Genomic DNA, 27030 nt, shown 5'->3' with positions numbered 1-27030 from the left:
ACGTTTTATAAGCTATTGTGCTGGCTAACTTTTTTGTAAGGATAAGTTAGCTTTTCTCTATGTGTTGGATTCACTCCTCCCATTCCGCTAGGGGGCTCTGTAGTTGTTTTGCATTGGTTGTGGAGGGGAGGTGAAACAAGAGAAAAAACTTACGGCAGGCCAGTAATACACCGAAACTGCCGTTAGCTGAAGCTAACAAGCTGAAGCTACAATAAAATCATATTCTACTGGCGTTCATGAGTGTTGCCCAACGTGGTGAGTTATTAATGCTGTAAGCTGTGGGGAGATGAGTTTTTTGTTATCTGTTCTAAACGTGAGCTTGCTGAATTTGCTAGCGCTAATTAGCCCAATGCTAGCTGTGTTTGCTGCACTGTGATAGTTGAATGCCGATGTTTATTATATGACGAAGTGTTATAAACTGCCTTATAACTGGTTAGTCAAGCCTAGCTAATAAATCTATGTTTAAGTTGTGTTGATTGAATTCTGCAATACGTATTGATGTTTTGTTTTTTCTTACTTTATTTACCGTTTAACCAGACGGCACGTCCGTGTAAAAGCACTCGGCAATAAAATTAACAACAGCAACAACAACGACTATCTTATGTTCTTTGTAACACTATGCTTTAAATCCTTACAAGGAAATCAAATTGATACTGTTTTCCTTTGTGGTAATTTAAAATTTAGATTTAGTTTGGTTTTACAGATATTTTCACTGATATATGCAGATTACACGTAGGCAATAATAGTAAGAGTAGCATTTCAAAAGCTAACCTCTAAAACCTTGAAGAAAATGAAGAAAAACATTTATTGACACACAGACTTTGCTGAAATGGTACAAAATGCATAACTCTGAGGTTTTTTTTTTTATACCTATTTGAATATGGTCTGAGAAACCCTGCACTGAGATGTGGGTGCAAACATTTGATGGATGGATGGGTGATGAAATTACTGGTAACACATTAAAGCCTCACCTTGCTGAAACAAATATGTTTTATATTCACAGAACTTAGTGGTTGTAGAGTGTTACTAAGCCACCTTTTTTTTTTTATCTCTCCGGTCTTTTTAGATATTACAGGGAGCCTTAAAAGATATTGCATGGTACATTCCTGGAACCTATAATTAATTTATGAAACTTAAATGTAGCTTGTTGCTTATTACTTTCTTCCACATCTAATTACTATTAGAGGTTGGTTTTGTGACAACTATCTGACCTGGATTGTCTTTGTTAATTAAAGCTGTTAAATTTCATGAACACAGGAAATTAAATGTGCCTCCTGAAAGAATCATGTTGGTTCCAGAAAGTATACCACAAGTTATCGAAAATAATTTTTATAAGCACCCTCAAAATGTTCAGTAAATGTTCTTTGTAAGTTCTAGAATGTAAGGGTAAGTTTCTAGAAAGTGCAAGTTCTGGGAAAGTGTCAGGAAATAACTGGTGAACTTAACTAAAACATGTATGTTTGTGAAAGGTTTTCTGTAAATGTTTAGGAAATATCAAATAAATAACAGAAAATAATTGGTTAATAACATGTAAGTACCAGGAAAGTACAGATTGTATTATGGAGTGGTATCCAATACTAAGTCATACTATTTTAATAGCTATGTAGGCCAACTTCTATATATTTTATGAAACTTTCTGACTTGTACACTTATGTGTATGTAGAGCATAAACTGGTTCCTTTTGTCAGCTTCGCTATGAAATTTCAAAGTTTAAGTTTAACTGTAAACTTATACTGTAAGTCTCTGATGGGACATTAAAATCTCATTTCCGTTTTCAGAGCATTCTTTGCCAGATACAATGGACAAATCAACACATTCTGATAATTTTTCCACAACAGAATGCAGAATGCTCAGAATTATGTTTAACTTGCATCACATTCGCCTCTGTGAACACTGTAATGTGGTTAGAGCCACCTGAGGGCCCATTGGACTGACTGATCTGGACTGAGAAGTGAGTAAGGCTCTGAATTTCGGTCTAATCTGGCCATAATGAGGCCACAAGCTCTTCTCCCAGCCCTGCAGATAAGACAGTAATTGTTTAAGTGTTTTATCTGATGTGGGCTGCAGCCACACAAATACCCAATCACTGAATCACCATGCAACTGTAGAGAACAGTAATCAATTGAATTGTGTAATTTATGCTGTTGGTACCGTATATGAGGATAAATGTGCAGTACAATGGGCATGCTGCACATTAATGCAGCACTGCTTATTCCAGCCACAGTAACTGGAAATAAAACAAATCAAATTATGTAAGACAAGTTTGAAGACATTTGTAATACCTTCGTTTATTCATACCAGAGACACAGTTCTGGCATAAAACTTAGGGATTTATGGCAAACCTATTGGACAGGTGAAGAGATAAAGTTCTCTACTATAGTAGGATTCACTGAGGTTAGCATCTTCTGCAGCCTTTAATTGATGTAGATTAAAACAATGTTTAGGTTGGTGAAATTTGTCAAAGCAGCATCCATAAAAACAGCATAGCCAAAGTTTACCCAGCGGAACAATGAAATGTAATAAGATCAATAGTAATCACTTCTTCTTGTTGTGGTTTGTGTAAAGGGCCTGACCTGTGCTTTTTAATAATACTCACAGGGTTAATAATTGTTGTTAAGGATGATATACAGAATATAACACCTTAGCTTATCATTTAATGTTTTCCTCAATTTTAATTTCTGCTATAACCAGCAGCTTTCAGCATCTATGCACCACAAATTTGGAACAAACTTCCAGAAAACTGTAAAACAGCTATAATACACTGACTTCTTTTAAATCTCAACTGAAAACCCACCTGTTTAGAATTGTATTTGAAATGTAATCAATTACAAATTTATTGATGGAACTTGACTTAATGATTGATTCTATCTTGCATTGTGATTCTGTGTTTGTAATGATGTAAAGCACTTTGAAATGCCTTGCTGCTGAAATGTGCTATACAAATAAAATTTGACTGATTGATTGATTGATATAACCAGCAGTTAATAAGGCTTTTTTAAGGCAAAATTGAATCAGTGGATGCTAACTTCAGATCATTTCACAAGCCATTCAGGCACTGGAGTTAAATGTTTTTATGTTTTTATATGTTAATAAACAAAAGAAACCAAACTTCTTGGTAGAGACAATGGCAACCACAATGGATAGTCTCAACTGTGATTGGTTGATACCTGCTGCTTCAAAAAACACTTGATGTGTCAAAGTAAAATCTCCCCAGGCGTAGAGCTCAGTAAAAAAAAAAAAAGAAGGGATGTCTGGGTCAATAAGTCAAGTTTTCAGTGAAAAAAACATCCAGAGAGTTTAGTCTTTCAATAGATTAGAGAAATATCGAGAAAGCTAACAAAACTCACCAAGTGAATCTTTCCTCAGGTTTTATTTTATGAATAATTCTTAATGAAAGTCAAATTTTTCCATTTTGAAGCATCCTGTTATGCATAGTAAACATTATGAACTTGTTATTACTGAATCAGCCGCCTTTTGGTGTACAGAAACCACCATTGAGGAAACAGCATGTGATTTCCCTGTGTTAAGTAAATCTGAAATTGGGATTTTTTTTTTTTCATGTGTCTGTGTAATATAGCATAAGTCATATTTCAGTTGGCTCAAACTCATATCTCTCTATGAAACCTGGAGTCTGTCCCCCTGGACTCACTTGAACCCACGGCCCCTCTGGTCTGTGAGGGAGCCAGCAGACAACGTCAGATTATGCTGCCGTGCCATCTGTCTCAGCCACATGAGGTACAATTGCACAAAGCTCACATATCATAGAGAAGTGTAATTTTCCTCCAAATGTGGTCTAAGCAGGAGAAGAGCATCACTCATTTCTAAGCCAACATGGAGACAAATGAGCTAAAGCAATGTTTTATGGGAAATACAATATAAAAGAAGGGCAGATTGGTTTTGTTGCTCCATAACTGTGAATACAAAGGACATCTTTTGTCCCTGAGATACAAACTGATGTGGCCTTTTGTTGACCTCAGAGCTGAGCAGAAATTAGTTTAGACATGACTAGAGGTCGTCCAGTTCCCTTAGTGCTTGCATTCTTAGCATGCTTTGTTTCTCAAATGCAGAAAATCTTTGAGAAGTAGAAATTTGCCATTTCGATGGTGCATTATAGTACCGACAGTCCGGTGCGACAGTATTTGCTCTTTTACAGATTTATTTTGTTATCGCTTTTTTGTCACACTTAAACACAAATTGAAGTATTTGAGGGAACCTGATTAAATACAAAATGTTATGATCCATAGGTGTTTGGATTTTTAGCTTCAGTTATTTTCTGTTTTGATCATTTCTTTACTTTTTGTTTTTTTATCTTTCCATTTTAGTTTTTCTCTTGTTCAGTTATTTTGTTTTGAATGTGTTTAATTAGATTAGTATTTATTTCTGTTACTGTTCAGCTTTCATTTCCCCTTTCATATACAGTATATATATGTTTATTTGTTTTTTTTACCTCATCCTCAGCCTTCTATTCTGCTTCCTATCTCAGCTGTTAATTCTTTACTCTCTTTCCCAGCTGCATCCCCTCACCTGTAATTAGCTGTTTTTTTCATTTACACTTCTCAGTTTAGTATTTAAGCTCCTCTTTCACTTTCTACAGTTGCTGGATCTTTCCATTTGTGCCATGATTCCTCATATAATTTTGTTCTGCTCTTCTGCCCTGACTCCCTGTTTGTTCCATTTGTCATTGTATGTTTTCAGTTTTGTTTTTACCTAAAGGGACCTTTTTCAACATTCCTTCAATTATGGCAAGTCATTCACGTCTTGAAACAGCAAAACAGCCCCAGGCTGTCACACAACCACCACCACAATGTTTGAATGTAGGTAGGAAATGTGGAGGGACCCATCTCTTTCTAAAAGCAGGCTTTTGTCTTGGCAGTGAACTAAAATATTTTTCTCAAAAATCTTGAGGATCATCAAGATTTTTTATTTGTTTTGGTAATGCTGTTTTGGCCAGCAGTGGTTTTCACCTTCTAGCATTAAGATAGATGCTATTTTGCCCAGCTTTTGTGTTGTTGATGAATCATTAATTGTGAATTTAACTGAGGTAACTGAGACCTTCAATGCTTTTAATATTGTTCTGTTTTTTTGTGATGTTTTGGATTAATCATAAAAGGACTGTCGAAGAACCTTTGACAGGCATTTGTGTGGAGATTTTCCACTTTTCCATGTCTTCACTGTTTTTGTGTAGTAAGATTCAAAAGATTTGAAATGAATTTCTGTGAACTGGAGTCAATCTGCTGCTCTTTGAGATAATGTTATCCTACTTCCTGCTGTCACACAGGTTCTATTTAAGTGATTTCTTGGTGAAACAAATTCAAATTTAATAAAGGTAGCACTGACCTTTTTCTAAAGCACCATTTGAGAATTGCTTTTTTGGATTGACTAAGCTTATCTTGGTCACAAATCTGAAACATTTTGAACAAGTCTGTTAGGGAACTTTTTCATGCTGCTGCATTTCAGTATGCACTTCATCACATGACGTCCCAGTGGAAGGCTTGCAGAGGAAAGCAAGAGTGTCAGATGAAGCAGATGCAGAGGATTATCACTTTTAGGCTAATGTGCCGGATGCAAAAAGATTTTGTGAAAAACAAAAGAGGCTGACAACTCAGGCAGAACAGGAGCAAGATGGATGGTACGTGGAAACAAAGAGAAGAGAGAAGCAGAGTGATGAGAGAAAAATTACTGAACAAACCACAGAGAAACTGAGGAATGGAAAGAGATTGGAATGAAAACTGAAAGACACAAAAGGAAAAAAATCATCCGAAACATTTAAATGAGTCAGTCGACCCTTTTCTTGGCAGCATTAGGATTCATGACCTGGGAGTAATGAGAATGGAAAAACAACTGACAAGTTTACATCCAGAATATGAACAGTCTCTTTATCTTCCTGACAAGCCTAAATTTATTATGTGAGATAAAGACACACACACACACCAGATGTTTGAATATACCAACTTGCAGAATGCTGCGCTATGTTGACTTTTGCATATCATTTCATGGTTAACGGTGTCAGAGCAGTTCCACATGGAGGCACACTTTTTATTTAATAAAGATTTCCTGGAAAAAAGCGCCGAGCCTCGTTAATAATCTGTCAAAAGGCTGCTTGACAGCAAAAATTAGGACGTGTATGTGTGTTCGGTAGCAGATATGTGCAGCTGTGACTGAGCAGCTAATGAAAAGCGTGCTGTCAGTAATATCCCATCACTGAATAAAACATGGACTATTGCAGCAGCCACGATTCCTTTACACAAGTCCTGTGGCTTTCAATCAGGTGGGAATCACTGCACACACATGCACTCCTTCATCATGCGGCTGGCAACCCCTGGAGGTCTCAGTGGTTATATGTTATGTAATACGCTCAGGAGGAGAGAGGTGTGTGTATGCGTGTATGTGTTGGGAGTGGGGGGTTTCTCATGCACTGTTCACGCTCTGGCTTATCGCCCCGGGGCTCTGCTCTGAGCTTGGTGTGACTGATAAGCGCTGTGTGTGTGCATGAGACTGAAAAGAGAGTGTGTGTTTCAGGCTTTAATCAGGTGTGTACACGGAGGGGCATTATGCTGTGAAAGTGAGTGAGGATATAAAAATGATGTGTGTTTACTGGCTTCTTGTCAATCTGAGGCTGAACCAGCTTTTTCACACTTTTTAAGATTTCAATCCTCATGCGTCATTCTCTGGGAGAAATGAGAGGGTTTCAATGCAATGTGATTGAGTTCAGTTTCTGAAGTTCTAAATATTTTCAAACAGTAATAAAATATGAGTATATCATTTTATTTATTTAAAATGTCTACAAGTACACTTAGTCCTCTTGGTTAGAGTATTTAGAGAGAGGAACTGTTAGTTCCTTCTTCTCTCCAGAAAGATTTGGGTCTCTTCTCTTCAGCTCATCCCACAGGTTATTTTAGGATTTAGGTTTGGGACTAAGATGACAAAGGAAGGAGGTTGATTTTGTTTCTGCTTTTTGTAGGCTGTGGCCCATATGTTTTGGATTGTTTTTTCTGTTCTACTCAAGGGTTCTTTCTGTTAGGAAAATGAAGCACGTTCTTACCACTGTCGCCACATGCTAGCTCAATATTAGCTACCATTGTTGCTACAAAGTATAAAAGTGCTTTGAGCTCACATGATACCGTTAAAAGTCCCAATTTCACTGGATGATAAAATGTCTTCATATTTCTGAAATACCTTCATGGCAGGGCTAATTGACATTCTACTGGCTGGCATTTGCAAAGTAACCAATCCAGGAGTGCCATTTATTTCCTTTGGTGCTGATTGGCTGTGCCCCTAGCAGCAGAGATGAGGAAGACTGTGGATGTTAGATTTTTCGGTAATGACAAGAGGGTTTCCACTCTGTGTATTAATGCATATTGAAGTATATTTGGTGACGGAACTACTAACAAACAATTATAGAATGGATCTCAAGTATTTAAGGATTTCAGGTATTTGTGGGTTGCTTTGGGTCCCGACCCGCGCAAATGATGGTGGTTGTATTTTTGTAAGATTTGCTCTGAAAAGGGTTACAGTTTTACAATTTCAAAGGAAAATTGCGATATTTGTTCCTTGACGATGGATTTCATCAAACAAGTCAAACACAATCGGTGTGAAAATCCACACAGATAACTAACAGCAGGACTCTGTGGGATAGGGTTGTAATTTTAGTCTCAAGGTCATGGGAAGGCCTGAATTCACCATGACAGTGACAGTAATAGGAACGATAGAACATCAAGGTGTTTCATCTTCAGTTTTCTTGTTTTCACAGTGTCTAGTACCTGTGTCTGTATTTTCTGCAACACTGGATATATAGTATGTAGTCCTTGTCCTTGTAGTAAGGAGTTTGCTTTATTTGCTGCTACATGCATTTGGGAATCTGTAGAATCCAGTTGAGCATTAAAGATGTCTCTTTGTTATAGAGCTTTATTTTTTAAATTATTTTCTGCAGGTTTCTGAAGTTATTTTTACGTATAACCATCAGATATATTTTTGGGAAATTTGCAAACAGTTTGCCAGCCAGGCTCTTCACAGTTGCAATCCACATTTTCATTTGACAGACTCTCTGATGCGGGTCATTCTCACAGTTGGAAATATTATGAAACGGCATTTATGCAGACAATGACTTGATGCAAAAAATACACTCTTGAAATTGCTGTTTTGTTTACTTCAAGAATAGATAGGTCTGTTTGTGTTTGGATGTAAACAGCCACGATATTAACAGATGCACACAATTTTCTAGCAAGTACAAACCAGCACAGGACAGCGGAATAGCAGTAACTATTTAAAGCTAACACTCTGTATATTTGCACACACTTGCTTGCTGGATTTCTGGCCAGGTAAACATAACACACTGCTCCACCAGGCTTGGCATCATGATGAATATGAATAATATTGTCTACTACAACCTAAACCCACATTACATTGTTCCTCTAATAAATATGCAACAAACCAACTAATCTGTATCTGAAAAGGCAACCAATAAATGTTTCATCAGCAGCTTCCCCTTCAGAACAGTGAAAGCACATAAAATCTCATAAATTAGATCTCATAAATTAGGATTAAACAAAACAAGGCAGACGTCAGTACCAATTTCTAGGAATCAGGCTTCAACCCATATTCCAGTGTTTTAATAACACTGGTTTAACAACATGGATGCAGCAGCGGCATAATAATGCCTACTGAGGTAACTGATGTCTATTCAAGTGTCTAAAAATAAATAAAAGATCTATTTCTGGAATTATTAGGTTTACAGAATCTCAAGCATATTCACATTCAAATAAATTTCATGCATAGTAAATTCTCTGAAAGTGACAAAATACAAATAGCTTGCAATATAAATATATTCCCACAGTAATTTCTTCCGAATCTTTATTACTCCTGGGACAGATGTTGCTTTACAATTTTTAGAGTTCACGACAACTTGAGCATTAAGACAATATAAGTCTAAAAGTGAAAGTAGGCAAAAGACTCACAGTGGCACAACACATGAAGACGATGATGAAGGTCCCGATGACACCTCCGATTCCAACCAGCCAGGTCATCCTGAGGAAAAGGATCACTCCGAAAATGTTCTGGATGCAGGGCATGTAGACGCCCATCAGGGTGCCAAGCTGAGGGGCCTGGATAAAGACGAGAAAAATACAATAGTCAAATTTCACTATTCAAATTGTTATAACTAATTTTTTGTGTTTTGTTAAACTTAAACTGTTGTCGTACTTTATGTTTTTGAATTTCAATAAGCCATCACTTGTCACAGGGTGCAGACTTGGCTCAGTGTCACTGCCAGATTGCTGTAAAACCGACTCCCCAGATGTGCATTATCAACAGAGATTTCTGCTACATTTTGGCAGGTATGACTCAGTGAAAATTGAGATAACACCAATGCATGATGAGAAGCACGGCTTGAAAACCTGCTTTAGTTTAGATGTCTTGTCCATTTTTAGATATAGAAGCAAACAGCACACATCATACTCATGTTAAAGAAAAATACACATTTATTAGTTGGACAGATCCAAATCCAAGTTTGTATCTTTTGGCGTGAGTGATTAATGTTGAGTCTGCTGCTGATGACCAATTAAATTAATTTTTTATTTGTTTGTTTTTTAATCAAAGTGGGGTGTAAATATATTACCAGTCGTGGAAAACTCTCTATGTGTTTTCACTGACAGACTAGCTCTAAAGACAAAAGCACAAGATAAAAGCAGACTTCTAGAAAACCAACCAGACACTAATTGATGAAACAGTAATCTGGCATGAAAATAAATGACTAAAGTTGAACAGCTAGTCTATATTTTTCATATATTTTTCACAGCACTATATTTTTGTAACAAGCTGTGCAGTCTTATTACATTGTATTTAGTGACAGATTGTGATGGTAACTGATATCTGAAGTATACCTGTAATTTTGCTTTTTGTACTTGAAATTTTAAGTCAAGACATTCGCTTCCTTGTTTGTCACTTCAGTTAGACTTGCATTTGAAGGTCTAACATTTCTTAGTTTAACTTAGCAGTAAGTATAGAATAAATATTAATTTAACACCTCCCATTCCTACTTTTTGTAAGATGAGGTCAAGAAAGCTCATTTTGACTGAAAAAACAAAGAAATGTTGTGATCAAATGGACTGCCATGGCAACAATCTCCTGAGTGCCTGGGGGGCATTAAAGGATGGCTTTACCATTTTTGTTTTTTGTAATAGACTTGTTCAGTTTTACAGTACTGTTGCTGCACTTTTGTCCCTACTGTGGATCAGCGAATAAACAGAAAGATTCCCTGAACAGCACCAGAAGGATAAATCAAGGACAACATATTTAAGACCATTTCTGATACTTGGATACTAGAGATCCATTCTGTCTCAGTTTACTCACAGAAAGATTTTGTCCTTGATGTGAGTGTGAGCATATGCCTGTTTGTTTTGTGTGTTATAGCATTTTGTCATCCTGAATGTGTATGTGCCTGCACATCTGTGATGGAGTATTTTAAATCAGAACAACAAATGCAATGACCTCGCATATAACAGTGAAATATTCATTTCCTGCTCAAGGACAGCTGGTCAAAGATGCGTAATTATCCCCATATACAGCCCTGACCCAGTTTACCAAGAGAAAGCATCGACCTCAGCTACACAGAAGAGAAAACACACAGACTGTTGCTTCTCTCTACTGGACAGAGAATAACAGAGAGGATAAATTGGCTGATGTCCAAGTCAAAAATATGGTTGTCACCAAATGGCTAAAAAAAGAAGAGTGATTCTTGGTACTGTGTTAGCATCTCTGGAGATTATTGTGAAGAAGGATTGTTTATAAAATGAACAACAAAATGGACAACCTTGAGCATCCACAAAACAGCAGTACAACAACAGAGTCTTTAGCCGGGCGTTTCATCAGATTTGTTGTAATAATGGCCACAACAGGAAGTTCTTCCTACCCACATTCATAACCACCTACAATGACCCTGAGAAACTTAGATAGTTTCAGCTGTTTTAACATTTTGTCAATTCAATATTTAGCTTGAAATTGTGGCATTAAAAAAAATGAAAGAATAAAATGACAAAAATATGAGTTTGGAAAATAAACCCCCATTTTGTTCCCTTATGAGAAGCTAAATAACAAAAATTACTGCAGTTAATTTGACTGTTTAAACTTTACAAATGGGACCCCACAGGCTACAAAGCAGCAACTGCCTCATAGATAACATATTTTATTGAAGATTCTTTGTTTGTTTGTTTTGTTTTTGGCTTACTATGCAAAAAAAAAAAACAATGGCAGTGTCATTTTGAGTAATTAGAATGTTTTGCTTTTATTAAAACAGGCTGATATTGTTAGGTTTCTTTTGCATTGTCTCACATTGCATTGCCTAAGATTGAGGGACACAAAAGCTTCAATATCAGATTGTTGACCTTAACATTACTGCATTGGGATTTCCTACTGATCCAACATAATGGATATTAATAAATTATTCTGTTATAGCTAATGATTAATGTTGAAATATTTTAAGTTCATCTCAGAAAGTTTGTTGTGCATTTGGTGAAATGTGTCTCAGTTGTGCTCTCCTCCGGGTTACACTTTGACCTACTACCTCTTCTACAACTAAATCCTCCCAGCAGGGAGCATCTCAGCCTTCAGCCCCGCTGCACTTTAATCAAAGATCCGTGTCTTGGCCTCCGCAGGCCGCTCAAAGGGAGCAGCTAATAACAAACCTCCTTCATCTCTGTCACATCCCTCGCCACATGACAGTGATTTAAATAGTCTGCCTTTTGTCTGTTGTATGTAAATCTGAGTTTCGCTCAATGTGACTGTGTCCTTCAATGGAGGAGGTGATTTTTCATCATCTTGACGTTAAGGGCCTTTTCTAACTCAATGAGCCCAGAATGGGCTTCCACTTGCACAGCTACGTACATTTGTGTTATCAAAGCCATAATTACTTTTTGGAAAGTATTTTAACCTCCTGTACACCTGTACTAGGACTGCATGTTATTTTACAATACACACAAGGAGAATCAGTGTGACTGTCTGTTTGTATTAGTCATTATTTAGACCCCTGTAAAGAAGCTGAAAATAAGTTAAAGAGTATAAAAATCTAAATATGCCCAGTTATTTTAGGAATTCAGAAAATATAAACTGCCACAGTTTATATTCTTGCAAAGTTAACCGATTAAATGACATCTCTACTGCATAATATAAAAATATGTTTCAGGCAAAAATAATAATAATACCGTAATCTTTGTTGATTAATAGACCATAGAATAACACAAGGAAGCCCAAATTCTGTCTTTCTGTCTTACAAAACCTGACATAGTCACCTCTTTTAACCTCCAAACCCTTTTCTCTATCTCCCATTAGGAATGCTGTAATTAATATGACTGAATTTGCATTGGCAGGACCTTCAGGGACTCGGTGTGTACTCTACAACAGCAGTCAGGTGTTGCAAGCAGACAGGTACGCCTGCGGTAAGCACTATGCTTTTACATGCAAAACTGCTGCCACTGCACAAAGCAGGTTGAGGTCAGTTTGTAATAAAACAGGTAGGCCATTAAAGGAAAACCTGTGTGCATTTGGAAACTGTAGTATTCTCTGTTTTACTCTTTTGTTTATTTTTCCTTTATTTAACAAGGAAATCCCCACAAAGATCTCCAACTGTGCAGAAAAAAGCCTTCTTTTATAATACACTCATAAAAAGACTTCAAAAGAAGAGACTTGGGTATAATTTTACAGATTAAATGTTTTTGCTCTCACATAATTAACCAACGGAAAATATGTTTATGGGAGACATCACTCAACCAAAATTTTCTACAATCCTTTACAGTCTACAAAATGTCCCCTCCCCTGTCTGCTTCTTAACACAATAGGGAAGCTGAAACAAGCAGAGCTTCTCTGTTCAGCTGCTATATGAAGTGCTCAGCTGAGCGTTGAATTGTAATCCAGACATAACAATAAGCAGGTTCTGAAAAAACAGTGTTTGTGCTTGAAAATCCTGTTTGTTACATGAGACGAGCTGATAATGAACAACTGGAATCCGAGAACCTGAACATGATGAAACACCTCTGCGTTCGATGATCAGAAAACCAAACACAAAAATTTAGTGAACTAATAGATGCAATAATGACTTTATATTGGGAAATAGCCTGAAACAGATGGAACACTTGTGCTTCACTGAATTATTGACCCTGCGGGAAGGAAAAAGGCTGGGCGCTTATTGAAATTCTCCCTTTTCTATTTTCGTTCAATTTGTGCATCATTAGCCTGTTTGTGGACAGGGAATGCAGACGCAACCAGCGTCTGGTCTCATAGATGCTTACACACTCACACAGAATGAGTCTGTTTAATGGGCTTTGAGCCAGCAGAGTGATGAATTCCCAGGAGAAAGAGCCACCAAGAACAAAGAGAACAGGAACTGTTGCAGAGCTACAGGTAGGCCAGCGTGGCACCACTAAACTAGCAAGAAACAGCTGCCCACCGACCCCTTGGGACAGGGAAGCAGCCCGACGACTGAATGGCTCAGGTGTGCTTTACAAACAACGGGATTTTTTAATTCATCTACTTTAGAGTCACTGCCTCCTGCTGCTCCAACTACCACAATTAGACTACCACAGATTTTTTATATCTGCACCTCACTGGGTCCACGGACTTGTGAGGTCATAAAGTTATTTTTAGACTTTATTCTTAACCTTGCATTAAAAGTTCCCTAAATTAAATGATTTGATTCTTCTTTTTTAAAAAAATCTTTTTATTTATTAAAGATGTATTCAAAATGTTAGGGTAAGTGACAGATGTTTGTTTCCTCAAACATGAGGAAACATACTAAATCTGTTGTGGCCATTTATGCTAAATTTTTGTAGTTTGTTTCTTTATTGGAATTTTTGGCTTTTTGGAACAGAAGGCCGCGACAGAATCTCTGGAGCACCAAGTGACATACTGTACTGTAAATAGTCTGTCTCTTAAAATGTTACACACATGCTCATTATACACATTTTAAAAAAGTGAGCCAACTCAGTTGCACATCCCTAGGATTGCGAGTCTGATATTTTTTATTTCTAATAGCTGCACAGTATTTTCTGTTTTGTTAGTCTTGCACAGTATACTATTATTATTACTATTATCATTGTTATTGTTAACCTTGTTTTAAAACAAAATCATAGTTGCTCCTACAGAGCTGAGAAAAGCTGCGTCTCCACAGGAAAACCGTAATAGACTTGCTCCAAGGAATTATTTCAATCTTATTAAAATGATTCCAATTTGAATATTTTCTTGTACACTGAATTTAGGAGGTTTGCTGACAGGCCTAATTTTTGTGCAGGGTTGCATTATTGAATGCAATACGAGTACGCTCGTTTGATGTTTTCACATCTATTGCAGATCAGTGGGGTCGTTGCATTTGATGTTTAATTTACCAATTTCATAATACATCAAAGAAAACGCAACATGATTTTGTTTTGTCTCTCTACTTTAGCGGTGAGAGGAGGGGAGCGCATTTATTGTTTCATTACTTTCATTTCGGGCAGAAATAGAGGCATGAAGTGGAGCACGAGCGGTGGGATGAGGTATGAGGGGAGCGGTGGGGGGTTTAACAAGCAAGAGGGAGGCAGGCTGGGAGCTTGTAACGCCATCTCCACGCTCTGCTGGCCAAACAGGAGCTGATAGGGCAAATGTGTTTCTGCTCAGGTGTGTTGAATTATTAAACAGACAGCAAGAAGAGAGGCCGGCAAACATCCGCCTCCATGACCGGCTGTGGATGAAACAGTCAATCTGTGGTTGGGTTGGTTTGTGTGTGCACAGATATGTAAAAGCCAACAGTCGTCTGTAAAACCACTTTTTGCCTCTGCGTATCAGAGCAAGAAAAAAAAAAAAAGATAAGTACACGTGTTTCTAAAATACTCGAGATAAAAATAAAAAAGTCTTCACATATCTTCACGTCTTACTGGCAGCTCTGACTGGAGATTTCTTTGTGCACTCATCCACATGTTGTGCTGCTGCACCCGATTTTGAATCCAGGCTTTCTGAGATTCAGGTCAGCGTGAACACATGACAGAACAGAGAATAGGTGAATCTGAAAGGTACAGACATTCTTCAACAAATAGGCACAGAATTAGTGAGTCAGTTATTGTCATCCAGACAGAAGAAGAACTGCCCTGTATTTTAAAGATATTTTGTCTTTTAAATTGGGAGGTTTTTAATCAGGAATGGACAATATCATTCAGGATGACATGAGCATGATAGCAATGATAAACTCTAATGGAAATTTTTCTAAAATCTATGAAAAATGTAAATGACTGATTACTTTTGAAACCATTTCAGAAAAACATGAATGTTAATAAAAATATAACTGAATGTAATCAATTCTGTGTGCTGATAAAAAACTCAATTGCATTATTTTTACTTATTTTTAGACCACAATTGACAGTACTGATAAAATTTTTAACCAAATGACTGTGCTGAATTAACTTTTTATTATCACTTGTGCACTGATTAAGCACAAGACTTGCCGTTCCAAATTTCCCAATAAAAGCATCAACTCACAGGGGCTTGATAAAAAAACACAACTGTTTCAGATTTTTATTTGTAATATTTCAAAACTATGTATAATTTTTCTGCCATTGCACAAAAACCCCACACTTTTGCAGGGTACTTTATTCTTTATTGTAATGAATAACACAAACTATCCACTAAGCTCAATCCTTTCCCTAAGACGGAGTGTCATATTAAAGACCAAGGACCTACTGAACTATTAAAAGACTGAAACAATATTTTCAGTCATTACAAAATGAGAGATTGAGTTCTTTTCTATGCATAACTTAAGTAATTAAACAGTCAATACAAAAATGATTAAAAAGACTAATAAATTATGAAGATGCATGAAGTCAGGTGGAAGAAAAAAAGAAATCGACGCAGAACAAAACCTTCGGCTGAACCAGTTAGCTGAACAATACATGAGCTGTGAAATTTCTATTTAGCCCCGCTGTAATAAATAGCCTAAATTGACAAGAAGCGGGATTCATCCTTGGGAGGGCCACTGATGGGAATACCAATCTAGCACATCAGTCTAATGAGAGGGGCAGGATATGAGGGGGAGAGTTTAAGGGCAGAGCTGAGAGTGGGATCATAAAACACCCAGAAAGGAAACATTTACAGGAGGGAACATTAGGTTGTAAAAGCCTAAGAGGAAAAGTGCATTGACAATAATTCCCTATAGGTCTTGCCTGGAATATTCATCCAAAAAAGCAGTAAGCATCAAGTAGTGAGGTATATTGTTTACTTTGCATTAGTATTAACTGACCTGGTCAATCTACTAATAAATTAAGGTCAGAATTTTGCACACTGCTATATAAAATTAAACAGAATGTGATGCATATACAGTAAATCCTTGTTCATGTTCATCCTAACAAGGAAGCTCCATTTAACTTGATAACTGAGACACTAAAAGGCCAACCTGGAAATCCTGGCATTTTCATCTTCACAGATAGAGATTTCCCACTTTGCAGCCATAATAGCTAAGTGGCAAGTTCTTTAGACATGTACAACAAAGAACAAGGACTAAAGGTCTTGTGTCAAGATCCGAAGAGACTAATTCTGCTTTATTCTCTAGCAAGATGCATGAATGTCTTCCTAAAACTCTCATTAGAGAAATGCAGTTCGCTTGAACAGTGGAATAAGAACTGGAGAAATTACATTTGTCACTGAATGTCATTTATGTTGCAAATGATACTGAGCAAGAGTCACATTTGTTTCTGAGATTATTTGCACAAAAGGCAAGTTGGCTAGAGTAATAGAAAAGCATTGCATTTTCTTAATGTTTTAAGGACTGCATAGTTTTAGGCAGTGCTTTAATACACGCATTAAATGCAACGCTCTCCATGTTACTTTAAGTATTTAGATTTCACATGGGACACTTTTACCATCTGTGCTTTAACTGCACTGAACTGCGCAGTCTGTATGTATTATTAAGGGTGAATAAAGTATTTAGAGCCTTTATGTAAGAATAATAACTAATACATTCAACTACAATTGTAGCTCTACATTTTGTTTCATTTTTCAATTTTAGTAAACTTTTGTGGGTTATTGAGTTCCTTTTGAGAATAAGTCAAAATGTCACGGTGATGGATAGCAACAGCTTCGCTTATGATCAGATGGTTAGGCAACTGAAAAGGTAGTTTATTTATTCAGCAACCTCTCATTGTTAAAATAAAATATCAAGTGATATAAAATTTAATTTAATACAAAAAGATTTTAAAAAATAAATAAATGTATTTACATTACCGATAAATGTTGCAAAACAGGGAAAATGCTTTTCCAAACCCTGCAATTTGATCATTTTCAAAGTGTTGATAGAGAACTTAAAGGTTTGTAGAATAATTTTTAAAATTGCATGTGTGCAAACTATGTTAACACACAGTTAGATTTGGCCTACTTGTGGCTCACATTTCATACTGTATAAATTAACAGCTTCCGGCGTTTAACGACAAAGTGAGATGTTCAGTCTGTTGAGTCACGAATGAAATACACATGAAGTAGACACATAATAGTTGTGACCGATGACTATATATAATGACATAATGGTTGTGAAAATATTTGTAGGAAATGTGGTGTGCAAGATTTCTGTTGCAGCCATCAGAAATCTTTCAGTTGGTTGCAAAATCTGACATACAATATATCTATTGGACTGAACAGTCGACATACAGCAAGTAGAGGCTTCACGCATGTCGTTTTGATTTTATTTGTTCAGACTTCACAGATCACAATTCTTTAAGGGATTTTCTTGCATATCCACTGTATTATAATTATCAATGAATTGATTAAACAGTCATCTAACTAGCACATACTGTTGTGTAATAATTTCATAAATGCTGTTTTGTGAAGTTCTCGGAGGTTTGTTGAACATCTCACAAAGTAAATGTGTGACGTGTCAGTTTTCATTTCTGAAAGAAAATGTAATAAAAAATAAATAAAAAATTGTAATCGTGATTGTAATATAAAGATCTAAAACAGCTCAGTGGGGTTTAAATTACTTAGCAAAATAGAAAAAAAATGACTTTTGAAACAGAATACTGTATGAAGACATAATGATGATGATGTGGCTAAACACTTATTTTCATCCACCCAACTTTAATCAATACCAGGAAATGAAGCCATTCTTACTTATGCGTTTTCAATCAGATCTCACACTTTCGTAGAAATATGAAAAATCTTTGTGTTTCTTTAAATGCAATTCTGCTGGAAACATTCCACATTGCCTATTGAATCATATGTACAGTTGCACATTACATATGAGATTTAGGAGAAAAATTTGCTGGGGGATCAACTATGACCTCTGTGACCTCCAGCCTGCGCCGTCATGTCACACACCAACTAGTTCTTTAATCTTGGCTTTTCACACTGCGCCAAAGAAAGGCCGCTGCCTCGGCTTCCCTCTGCCTCGCTCACTCGAGGGTGCAATGATGAAGGAGATGGAGAATGAGGAGGGGTGAGCCGAGCGAGATAGAAAGAGGGAAGGTGACGGAGGAGAACGAGAGGAGTCGCTGTGTGAGTGATAAAGCACCTCAGGCTGCCTTAATGAAAAGCCTCTCGTGGCGATGGAGAGATTGCCTCTGGAATGGGCTGCTGATGGGAGAAGCCACAGCTTGGTTCAAAATGCAGACTAATTAATGTGTTGAAGGGGCTGAGGTGACAGGGGGGAGATTAGAGCTACTCACAGTGCAACCTGAGCTAAGGATAGCTGGACAAGTATGCTTTACATTCAGCATGAAGGGATAAAACAACGTGGAATTTATAGGAAATAGCTTAAATGTTTCCACTATTACTGTTTACCTGCAACACTCTTACAATCAGATTATAAAAAAGCAGATGCACAGTGTGAAAGATTGTCCATCTAAAATGTAGGTTTTACACAAATGGTGTTTCTACGGACTTAACTGTAAACAGCTGCTACCATTAGCTCTTTTCCTGAGAGCATTTCATAAAGCAGAAATGTATCGTTAGTGCCTATAGCGCACTGTGTGGATTAGTTATATAAACTGAATATACTCCCAGGAACAACAACTCTTGAAAGTGCTTGAATACATAAAAGCAAAATTATGTGGATGGCTGGACACACCAGAAAGAATACTGTAACATTTGTTTTATTGAATCAAAATACTGAATGAAATAGTGATGTATTTTATGTTCGTTCAATGATGAAAACTTAGTTTGTTTATGATAACATGTCCAAAATGTTAATGAAATTTCCATATTTATGTATATGAGAATCACTGGGTCATAATTGAATTAACAAAGAAAATTGGACTCTACTTTTAACAGAATTTAATTCTAAACCTTTTTATTCAATTATTTGTCTTAAAATCTATTGCAGCTTTAGCACCCTTTATATTTCTGCCATGTTTTTATTTTATTTCTATTAGTTCAAGTTGAGTTGGAAACAATGAATGAGATTATTCAAATATCCTTTTAATTAAATTTTAAAATATTTACATCTATAGCTATCGTGAAATAACAAACAAATCACACACAATAAATTTTTTTTTCACATTAATTTTTATAATACAATCTTTTTAAAATAAAAATGACAAAGATAAACTGGAACATTATGTACATTTTACTGTGTTTAATGAAACTGCAATCTATAAATGCAGTTGAGGTGTTTAGGGACCTCACTTTGAAAGCTAAGATTGTTACTTAACTGAAAGGACTGCATTGAGCATAAAAGTCAAAACTCATTTGAAGCTGCCATTTGTTTATTTAATTTTTCTTTCAAAACTCCTATGTTGGCATATCAAATAGTGAAGTTATATTTTTAAGCCATAGGAGGAAGTGTAGGACTACAAAGTTTATGTTTACAATAGTACTTGGAAAAAACAGGTTCCAGTCACATCTCTCAATAATACCAGTCATTGCATCAAAATAATCACTCATACCAGAATAATCACTCCTCTTCAGGTCTTAAGACACAGGGGAAATGTGTCTTGGTGCAATTGTTTGTAAAGGTGTGAATACATGAGACAACAATATTATTCAGGTGTGAGGGTAATTAAAACATAATTAAATAATGTTGCTACAGTAAAAAATATTAATAAACCATTCATGCCATCCACTGACTACACAAATATTCAGAAAAATGTTCAAGGTTTATTTTTGTCATCCCGCTATACATCTGAGTAATCAGGATACCAACAATTTACTCCTGAGTTCAGTAGTCTGTAATAGTTATTTCACTCTTGCTGTTTTCTGCTGTATCTGCTGGACTCATCTGGAGGGAGTTTCTGATAATGTGGGAACTCCGATCTCCTGGGTCAACAACATTGATTTGCTCCAAGGTGAAAATGCTAAAATGAACACCTGTGTCAAAGTAAATCAAAGCCTCGGAACAGAAAGGAGGGGAAAAGTGACAGGAACAAACATGGGCAAAAGCAAAAAGTGAGAGAAAATCTCCAGCTGATTGGACACCTGGAATGACAGACGCGTCAAAGGTCATAAAAAAGCTGTCAACCTGTCACTGCTATGACTTTTCAATGCCTTAACGTCGTCTTACATCACATGAGCTGACTGAAGAAAGAAACTTCTGAAAGTCACCGTCTGCCGGTCTGCCCCAGTTATTTTTATATCCTTCATTATCTGCATTATCTTTTATCATTTCAGCTATGCAAAATAACAAGCTGCTGAGAGGCAAAAATTATAATTTCCCACAGGACTGATAATATAGCTGCACCTGTGTCAATCAAGTGCTAGGGAAATTTGTGAAAGTTGAACTCCATTCTACTGGCAACCGTCAACCGCCAGCAGCAGAAAATACCAAGGGAGGGTGTGAGAGAAACTAATAAGCTAGTGGCATTTAAGATGCAATTCAGTAACATAAACAGGGGATCTTTAATAACAGAGAATGATTGACCACACTTTTAGTGGATCTCCAGTAAAAATGTGAGTGTATTCCAAAAAGTATTAGAAAACTGTTCTAATAGGGATTCATAACAACTACTTATTTGGAGAACAAATCTATATTTGGCAACCCATAATCACCATCCAGGAAAAAAAAACCAAAAAAAAAAAACATAACAGCCCTTTTTGACTGAGGAGGTAATTTTATTTATTGAGCACAATTAATAATATTACTGCTGCAAATTTAAATGCACTGGAAAGTGATGTATTGATGCATACAAACTCATATCGAGTAAAGACGTAGATTGGTGTAAGTTGATTTTAGTAATTTGTTTTATGAGACATAATTTTTCATAACAAAAGCCTGGCCTTTTGTGCAGACAGCTTAAACTATCATTGAAATCGTATTATCTGTATTGCAGATAATAGCATCATTAGTTTATGCTTCATCATGGTGGCAATGCAGCAACATTTTATTTTATTGATAAGCTTCAGAATAAGCAATGAGCAACTGCAAGATGATTTTTTAAAATGTGTCCAAGGTTAAAAAAGTAAACGGGAATTTCTTTTTAGTGCACATTCCTGCATCATAGTTTTCACTACAACACACTACAACGATTTCTAGTTTTTACTGATTATGCATTACATGGCCATAACATTCTGACCAGAGACAAATTCAGTGAAAAAACATTGATTTTCTCATTATCATGGCTCCTGGTAATGGACAGGATATATTAGGGAGAAAGTGAACTTACTGCCCTTGAAATTAATGCGCTAGAAGGAGAAAAAAATGGTTAAAAGTAGGAACTTCAGAAACTCTGACAGTAGCCTTGTTAGGATCATTTGACAGCTCAGAAATTGCTCCAGCACTGGTGGAAAAAGGTCCAGAGGATGTGGCTCAGTATGCCCATAAACTGATCACAATAGGATCATAGGGAAGCAGTGAAGGGCAGCGTCTGCAAGGTCTCAAGTGACAACAGTGGCTAAATGAGGATCAAACCTTAATAGCACTGAATAGCAATGGATGAAGGTTATTTTTGGTCTCATAAGCACAACCTTTTAGTCTTCTTCTAGACTTAACTGTGGCCCAAGTCTACCGATTATCAGTGAATAATCGTCAGACCAGGACGTACTGAGCTAATGGGATCAGACAGTGTACTGAAAAAACAAGCTTTTGCTACCCAGGTTAATGTTACTTGGGGGAATAAAAAACATTCTTAGCCCATTATCAGAAATAAAGACACCTTTTTAGATGGAAGGTAAAAGGTCAAAAAAGATTAGAAGTCAAGTTACCTTATGATTGACTGGGAATCTTCACCACCAATGAACATGACCTTCAACAATGCTCATGTTGTTAGCACATGTCAAAGTAACATCCACAGGAATGGCAGGACCCAAAGAAGAATATTGCCCAAAGTATCACACTGCCCCCTTGCATTCTTTTTCTTCTGCATCCCAGTGGTATGTGTTTACCAAATAAGTGATCATCTACATGATAGTAAACAATATGTGAATTATCAGATGAGGCTGCCTGGTGCTGTTGCTCCTTGGTCAAGTTCTGATACTCCTGTGCCCATTATTGCTATTTTCAGCATATGGCAATGCAGCCCCCAATACAACAAACTTCACATTTGGTTCATACACCTTTCTATCAAAACCCAAATTAACTTATCTAGCAACTTAAACTGCAGTCGTTAAATTTAACCACATGGCAACAGATGTTGCTATCGCAATCTATGGGGGATCAACATCTAATCAGCCAAAAGATCAGTAACTGAAGGCCCAGTGACAGAGAGATGTTTTCTGATTTACTCAATACTAAAGGGAAATAGTTTTGATCTTAGGACTGTTAGGACTGATGTCTAATCTCCACCATTTGCTGAATATCTGCAGTCTAAGATCACATTTATGGAGGGTACCTTGACGGGTTTCTTGCGCGCTGACTCTGCCTCATTGTTCTCAGCCTCCTCGTGCTCCTTGCAGCCTTGGGGAAGGTTGGAGTAGTTGGCCAGGCTGCTGAGAAGAGATGACACCATAGGACTGGTGTCCATCTCCTCCTGTAGAGACACCAATACATGGATACCATTAGTTAGCAGTGGTGTGAAGATTCTATTAATCAATGGTATGTAACTGCTGACTTGATTGATTCCTGAGTCATCTTTCCAAGAGCAAGACAAAGAACTCACATCACTGTTCCTTATTAGATCCAGAATCCCATTGAGAGCAGATTGTAAATACATTTGTGCAAGGCTGTGGTAAACTGCATTGTTTGGGCTCTTTCCTGTAGCAGTGTAAGAGTCACTTGTATTAACACAAGGTTCCCATATGCCCTTCACACAATAACTACCCTCATTAATAAATGTCAGGGGCCCTTTTCAAAAACTAAATAGTGAGAATGAGTAAACCCTGCATCCAAGATTCAATGCTGAACATGTGTATTACACTTTTGAGTGTAGGGGTGTGTCTGCACAGAGAAGATTTTACCTCAAACAAGGCCATGTTCTTGCCATCATATTGCTGGTTCTTCTCAGCGGCAGCTTCACTGCTGTTGATGAAGGGGCTGCTCTCTTTTGGGTTACTGTCACCTGAGAGAAGCAAGACATATACAAAATCCTTTTAGACTGTACTGCAATAAAACAAACAAAAAATGAGCAAACCTACAGGAAGGCTGATGAAAAGCCCGTTTCTTCAAGTTACATTAAGCCTTTTTCGGGGAAACTGTAACTTTCAAAAGAACACATACTTTAAAGGAGATTACTTTTTTTTGTTTAAGTGTAGAAAGACACACATAAGGTTTAAAAGTACAGGATGTTAGCCAAGAAAGGACGGGAGGCTTGTCATCTCTGTCAGAGAGGCAAAGAAACAGAATGAAAGCTAATGGACTGTGCAATCGCAATATGTGGGGTGCTATATATCCCATATGTCCAAGACTAGAAAATCTCAATCCGCCTCATGCTACACTAAAAACAAGACTGTCCCTAATCTAAAAACGATTACCACTGAAACATCACAAGGAATCCTTTCCAGCTTCTTTGTCAACAAAACCCTGAGAGGACGAAGCAGTGATGTTATTTTGGGTGACAGCTAGCTTAAGGCATCAAGGCTCGATGTAGTAGCATCTGCCCACAACTTCCCATGCCTAAACCGAGAGCAGGTTTGAAAACAAAGCAAAAAAGCCTCAGAATTAAGTGACGGAAGGTTATAACTGGCTCCCTGTAATTAGTGGGTTGCCTATTTGAACCTTCGCTCTGTTGTTGGGGAAGACAGTCCCCCCGCCTTGCTCACTGGTGGTGGTCAAAGAGCCCAGGTGGCTCAGAATGTGCAGCAGCTTTGCTTCTGTCAGTCTGGCCCAGAGGCAGCTGTAGCGTACCACCATCAGTGAATGTGTGTATGAATGGATGAATGACTGATTGTTGTGTAAAACGCAACAAATTTGATAAAGTGCTATGTAGGACATTTACCATTTGTAATTTTCAATCCATGATATCATAGACACAATCAATGGCCTTGATAACACCAGTTCTCCCACACTACTATATAACTCACCTGATGCTTAGTTGTTTCCTTTACAACCTTAGCTCTTGCTTTCATTTGTTAGTCACAGGTATTTATTGGTAGACTTAATTGAGGTAGATGTTTATTTTGCTGGAATTGCACAGGCTTTATTATCTCTTTAATTAGGCACCAATTTTAACACAGTAGGTACCTTTGTTTTGTATGTCACTGTGTGGCACTCATAGATGTAAAATGACTTGAAAGAGGTCAGCTCAGTTTCTGATGAATGTCAGATTATTTAAAAAACGAATAAAACAAAAGACTTGTAAATTTTCCTGGCATAAATTAATTTAATATTTATTTGGAAATGTTGGCCAAATCATTGTTTTCCAAAACAGATTGCTCATGTTCAAGCTTGTGTCAGGCTGCAGCTTATCCCAGCAGTCACACGTTTACAGGTGAGGTACAGCCAGGACAGATTTTCCATCACATAGTTACTGAACCTTTTTATTGCACAGCATAGTGCCCTCTGTTTGAAAGATTACATGTGGTATAACCAGCAGCAATTAATCAGAAATAATATTAAAATGCATAACAATCCTGGCACAATAGTTGATCATTGTTAAAGCAATGATGTGAAACATTGGGCTGTTTGTTTTGGCAGGCAACCATAGCAGTCCACATTCAGAAAGTAGGACTGCTGTGGTTGCAGATTACCGTTGTAAAATGGTGTAACTAGTATAATTGGTATAAGTAGTTATAAAGACTCCAATCTAACATACAATGGCAACAGAAGCTTGCATCCACATATACATTTTACTTATATATTTTAACAGTTCTTTTAGGTGTGAAATTATATTTCACCAAACAAGTTTAGCTTAATCTAAAGGTAGATCTTCACCCATACTTAGTTAAATGTCCTTTAGCAGCTTCCAGAGAAAACACACACTTTCTGTAGTTACCAAGAAGCATCTAGTATGATCCTGGGATGTTCGACCATCCTTCTTAAAAGTTAATGTGATAACTTCCTGATCACATTAAACAGTGCACTAAGAAGAGATATTCTATATGGAGAAAAGAAGTACCAAAAAAACCCATTATTGAGAACTGTACAGTATGGCTCTTCAAAACAAAATATTAACCAAATGCTTAAGCCCTAAAAATCAAAACTGACTTGTACTGTACCTCTTTTTTTTATTTTTAAACACAATTTCAGACAAATTTTGCTTTCTCAGAATTTAAACAGAAAATGCACACATTTTTGCATGTGCTTCCAAATTAATTTATTTGACTTTTTACTTTTTGTTAAAGGAACATTATGTGCATTGTATAAAAGTTAGAGTTAGACCAAAATGTAAAAGGAGAGAAAAAAAAGTAAATTTTTCTTGGAGAACTTTCTTAACCATCTGGCCATATTAAAATACACTTTATATGGAACAGAAGAGAATCAAGCAGCTGTAAATAAACAGCAATAGGCCAGGTTGCAGATGCTGTCTAATGACACAGATGGTGTGTTAACAAGTTTATGCTTTTTAAAAAAAAACTTTTAATAAAAATTTGATGAATAAATGAGGTTAGTAGTTAATTTTAAGGTGGTTAACTATGAACATCATTAAATTTTTACCTGTATGAACTGAACTGTTAAGTATGAACTGTGACAACACTGAGCCCTGTCATCAATCAAACCTTCAGAAAGCACCACAGGTGCTGAGGATGAATAGAAATCTCATAAAAACTGCCGTATTACAACTAGTCTAAGTAGAATGTCTAAATTCAGAAGCACTTTGTGCACCACAAATGACAAAGGTCTTGGTCGTGAAGGTTGCACAGTGTCAACTGTCTCATTTGCACCTTCCAGCATAACTTGAGGGAGACAGCAGATTGCTCTCCCTCTGGCTCTCGGTCTCGTCTTGGACTGAACACTGTGAGACTGAGTTATTTATAGCCAGGACGCTGCAGCCATGATGTCGGAGCAGCGCTAACAGACGGCACGCCGTTGTACAGAGACAACGCAATAGGGCCACTCAGACAAAGGGCACAGAGAAAAGGGGGCAGTGTTGAAGGATACTTCAAAGAGCGGAGAGGCGAGAGAATTAAAAAGGTGGCAGTGGGGTGAAGGAGGTGAAAGAGGAAGAATGCAGATGAAAAGCTGGAGGGACACACAGATAGATGGTGAGAGAGTGAACTGGGAAAGGGAGAGCGATAAAGGCTTGGGATGAAATGGGGAGCCACAGAGGGATGGTAGAGCCACACTTCTGTCTGGCTGTAAAATGTAAAAGCTCCTGCAACATTTAAGGTTCAGTTCACTCTGACCTGCAGGTTAAAATAAACATGGCTGGTAAAAGGGAGACTAAAGTGTCCTGCCAAGGGCTGAGAGAGCATGTGGATTATTCCATTATTTTACCCTCCATTTCCATCATCTGTAAATCACATCTATAAAGGTGATGGATGGCTGGATGAATGGATGGATAGATGGATGGATGGATGGATGGATGGATGGATGGATGGATGGATGGACGGATGGACGGATGGATGGATGGACGGACAAACGGATGGATAGATGGATGAATGAGGAAAAAATTGATTCCTTCTTTTTTGGGCAGTTCCGAGAATAGTTTTGCCCCAAAGCAACTTATCCCTTCTCAGTCTGATGGGATCTCTACAACAATGGCTCCTCGCTATCAAAGCCTCTAT

At 37.1% G+C, this 27030-nt stretch overlaps 1 protein-coding gene across 1 annotated transcript in view; it reads right to left on the bottom strand.

Annotated features, from left to right (window-relative positions):
- Positions 1 to 27030, bottom strand: part of LOC116710206 (solute carrier family 12 member 5) — a 150427-nt gene that overhangs the window by 28077 nt on the left and 95320 nt on the right. Inside the window, 3 exon segments of the mRNA XM_075074313.1 lie at positions 8955 to 9101; positions 22761 to 22898; positions 23326 to 23426. Coding sequence (XP_074930414.1) covers positions 8955 to 9101; positions 22761 to 22898; positions 23326 to 23426 — 386 coding nt within the window.

Source organism: Xiphophorus hellerii, chromosome 20 (assembly GCF_003331165.1).
Source record: "Xiphophorus hellerii strain 12219 chromosome 20, Xiphophorus_hellerii-4.1, whole genome shotgun sequence".
In the NCBI taxonomy this organism is placed as follows: Eukaryota; Metazoa; Chordata; class Actinopteri; order Cyprinodontiformes; family Poeciliidae; genus Xiphophorus; species Xiphophorus hellerii.
The sequence above is the reverse complement of the archived record's forward strand: the minus strand, read 5'-3'. Positions and strand labels throughout refer to the sequence as shown.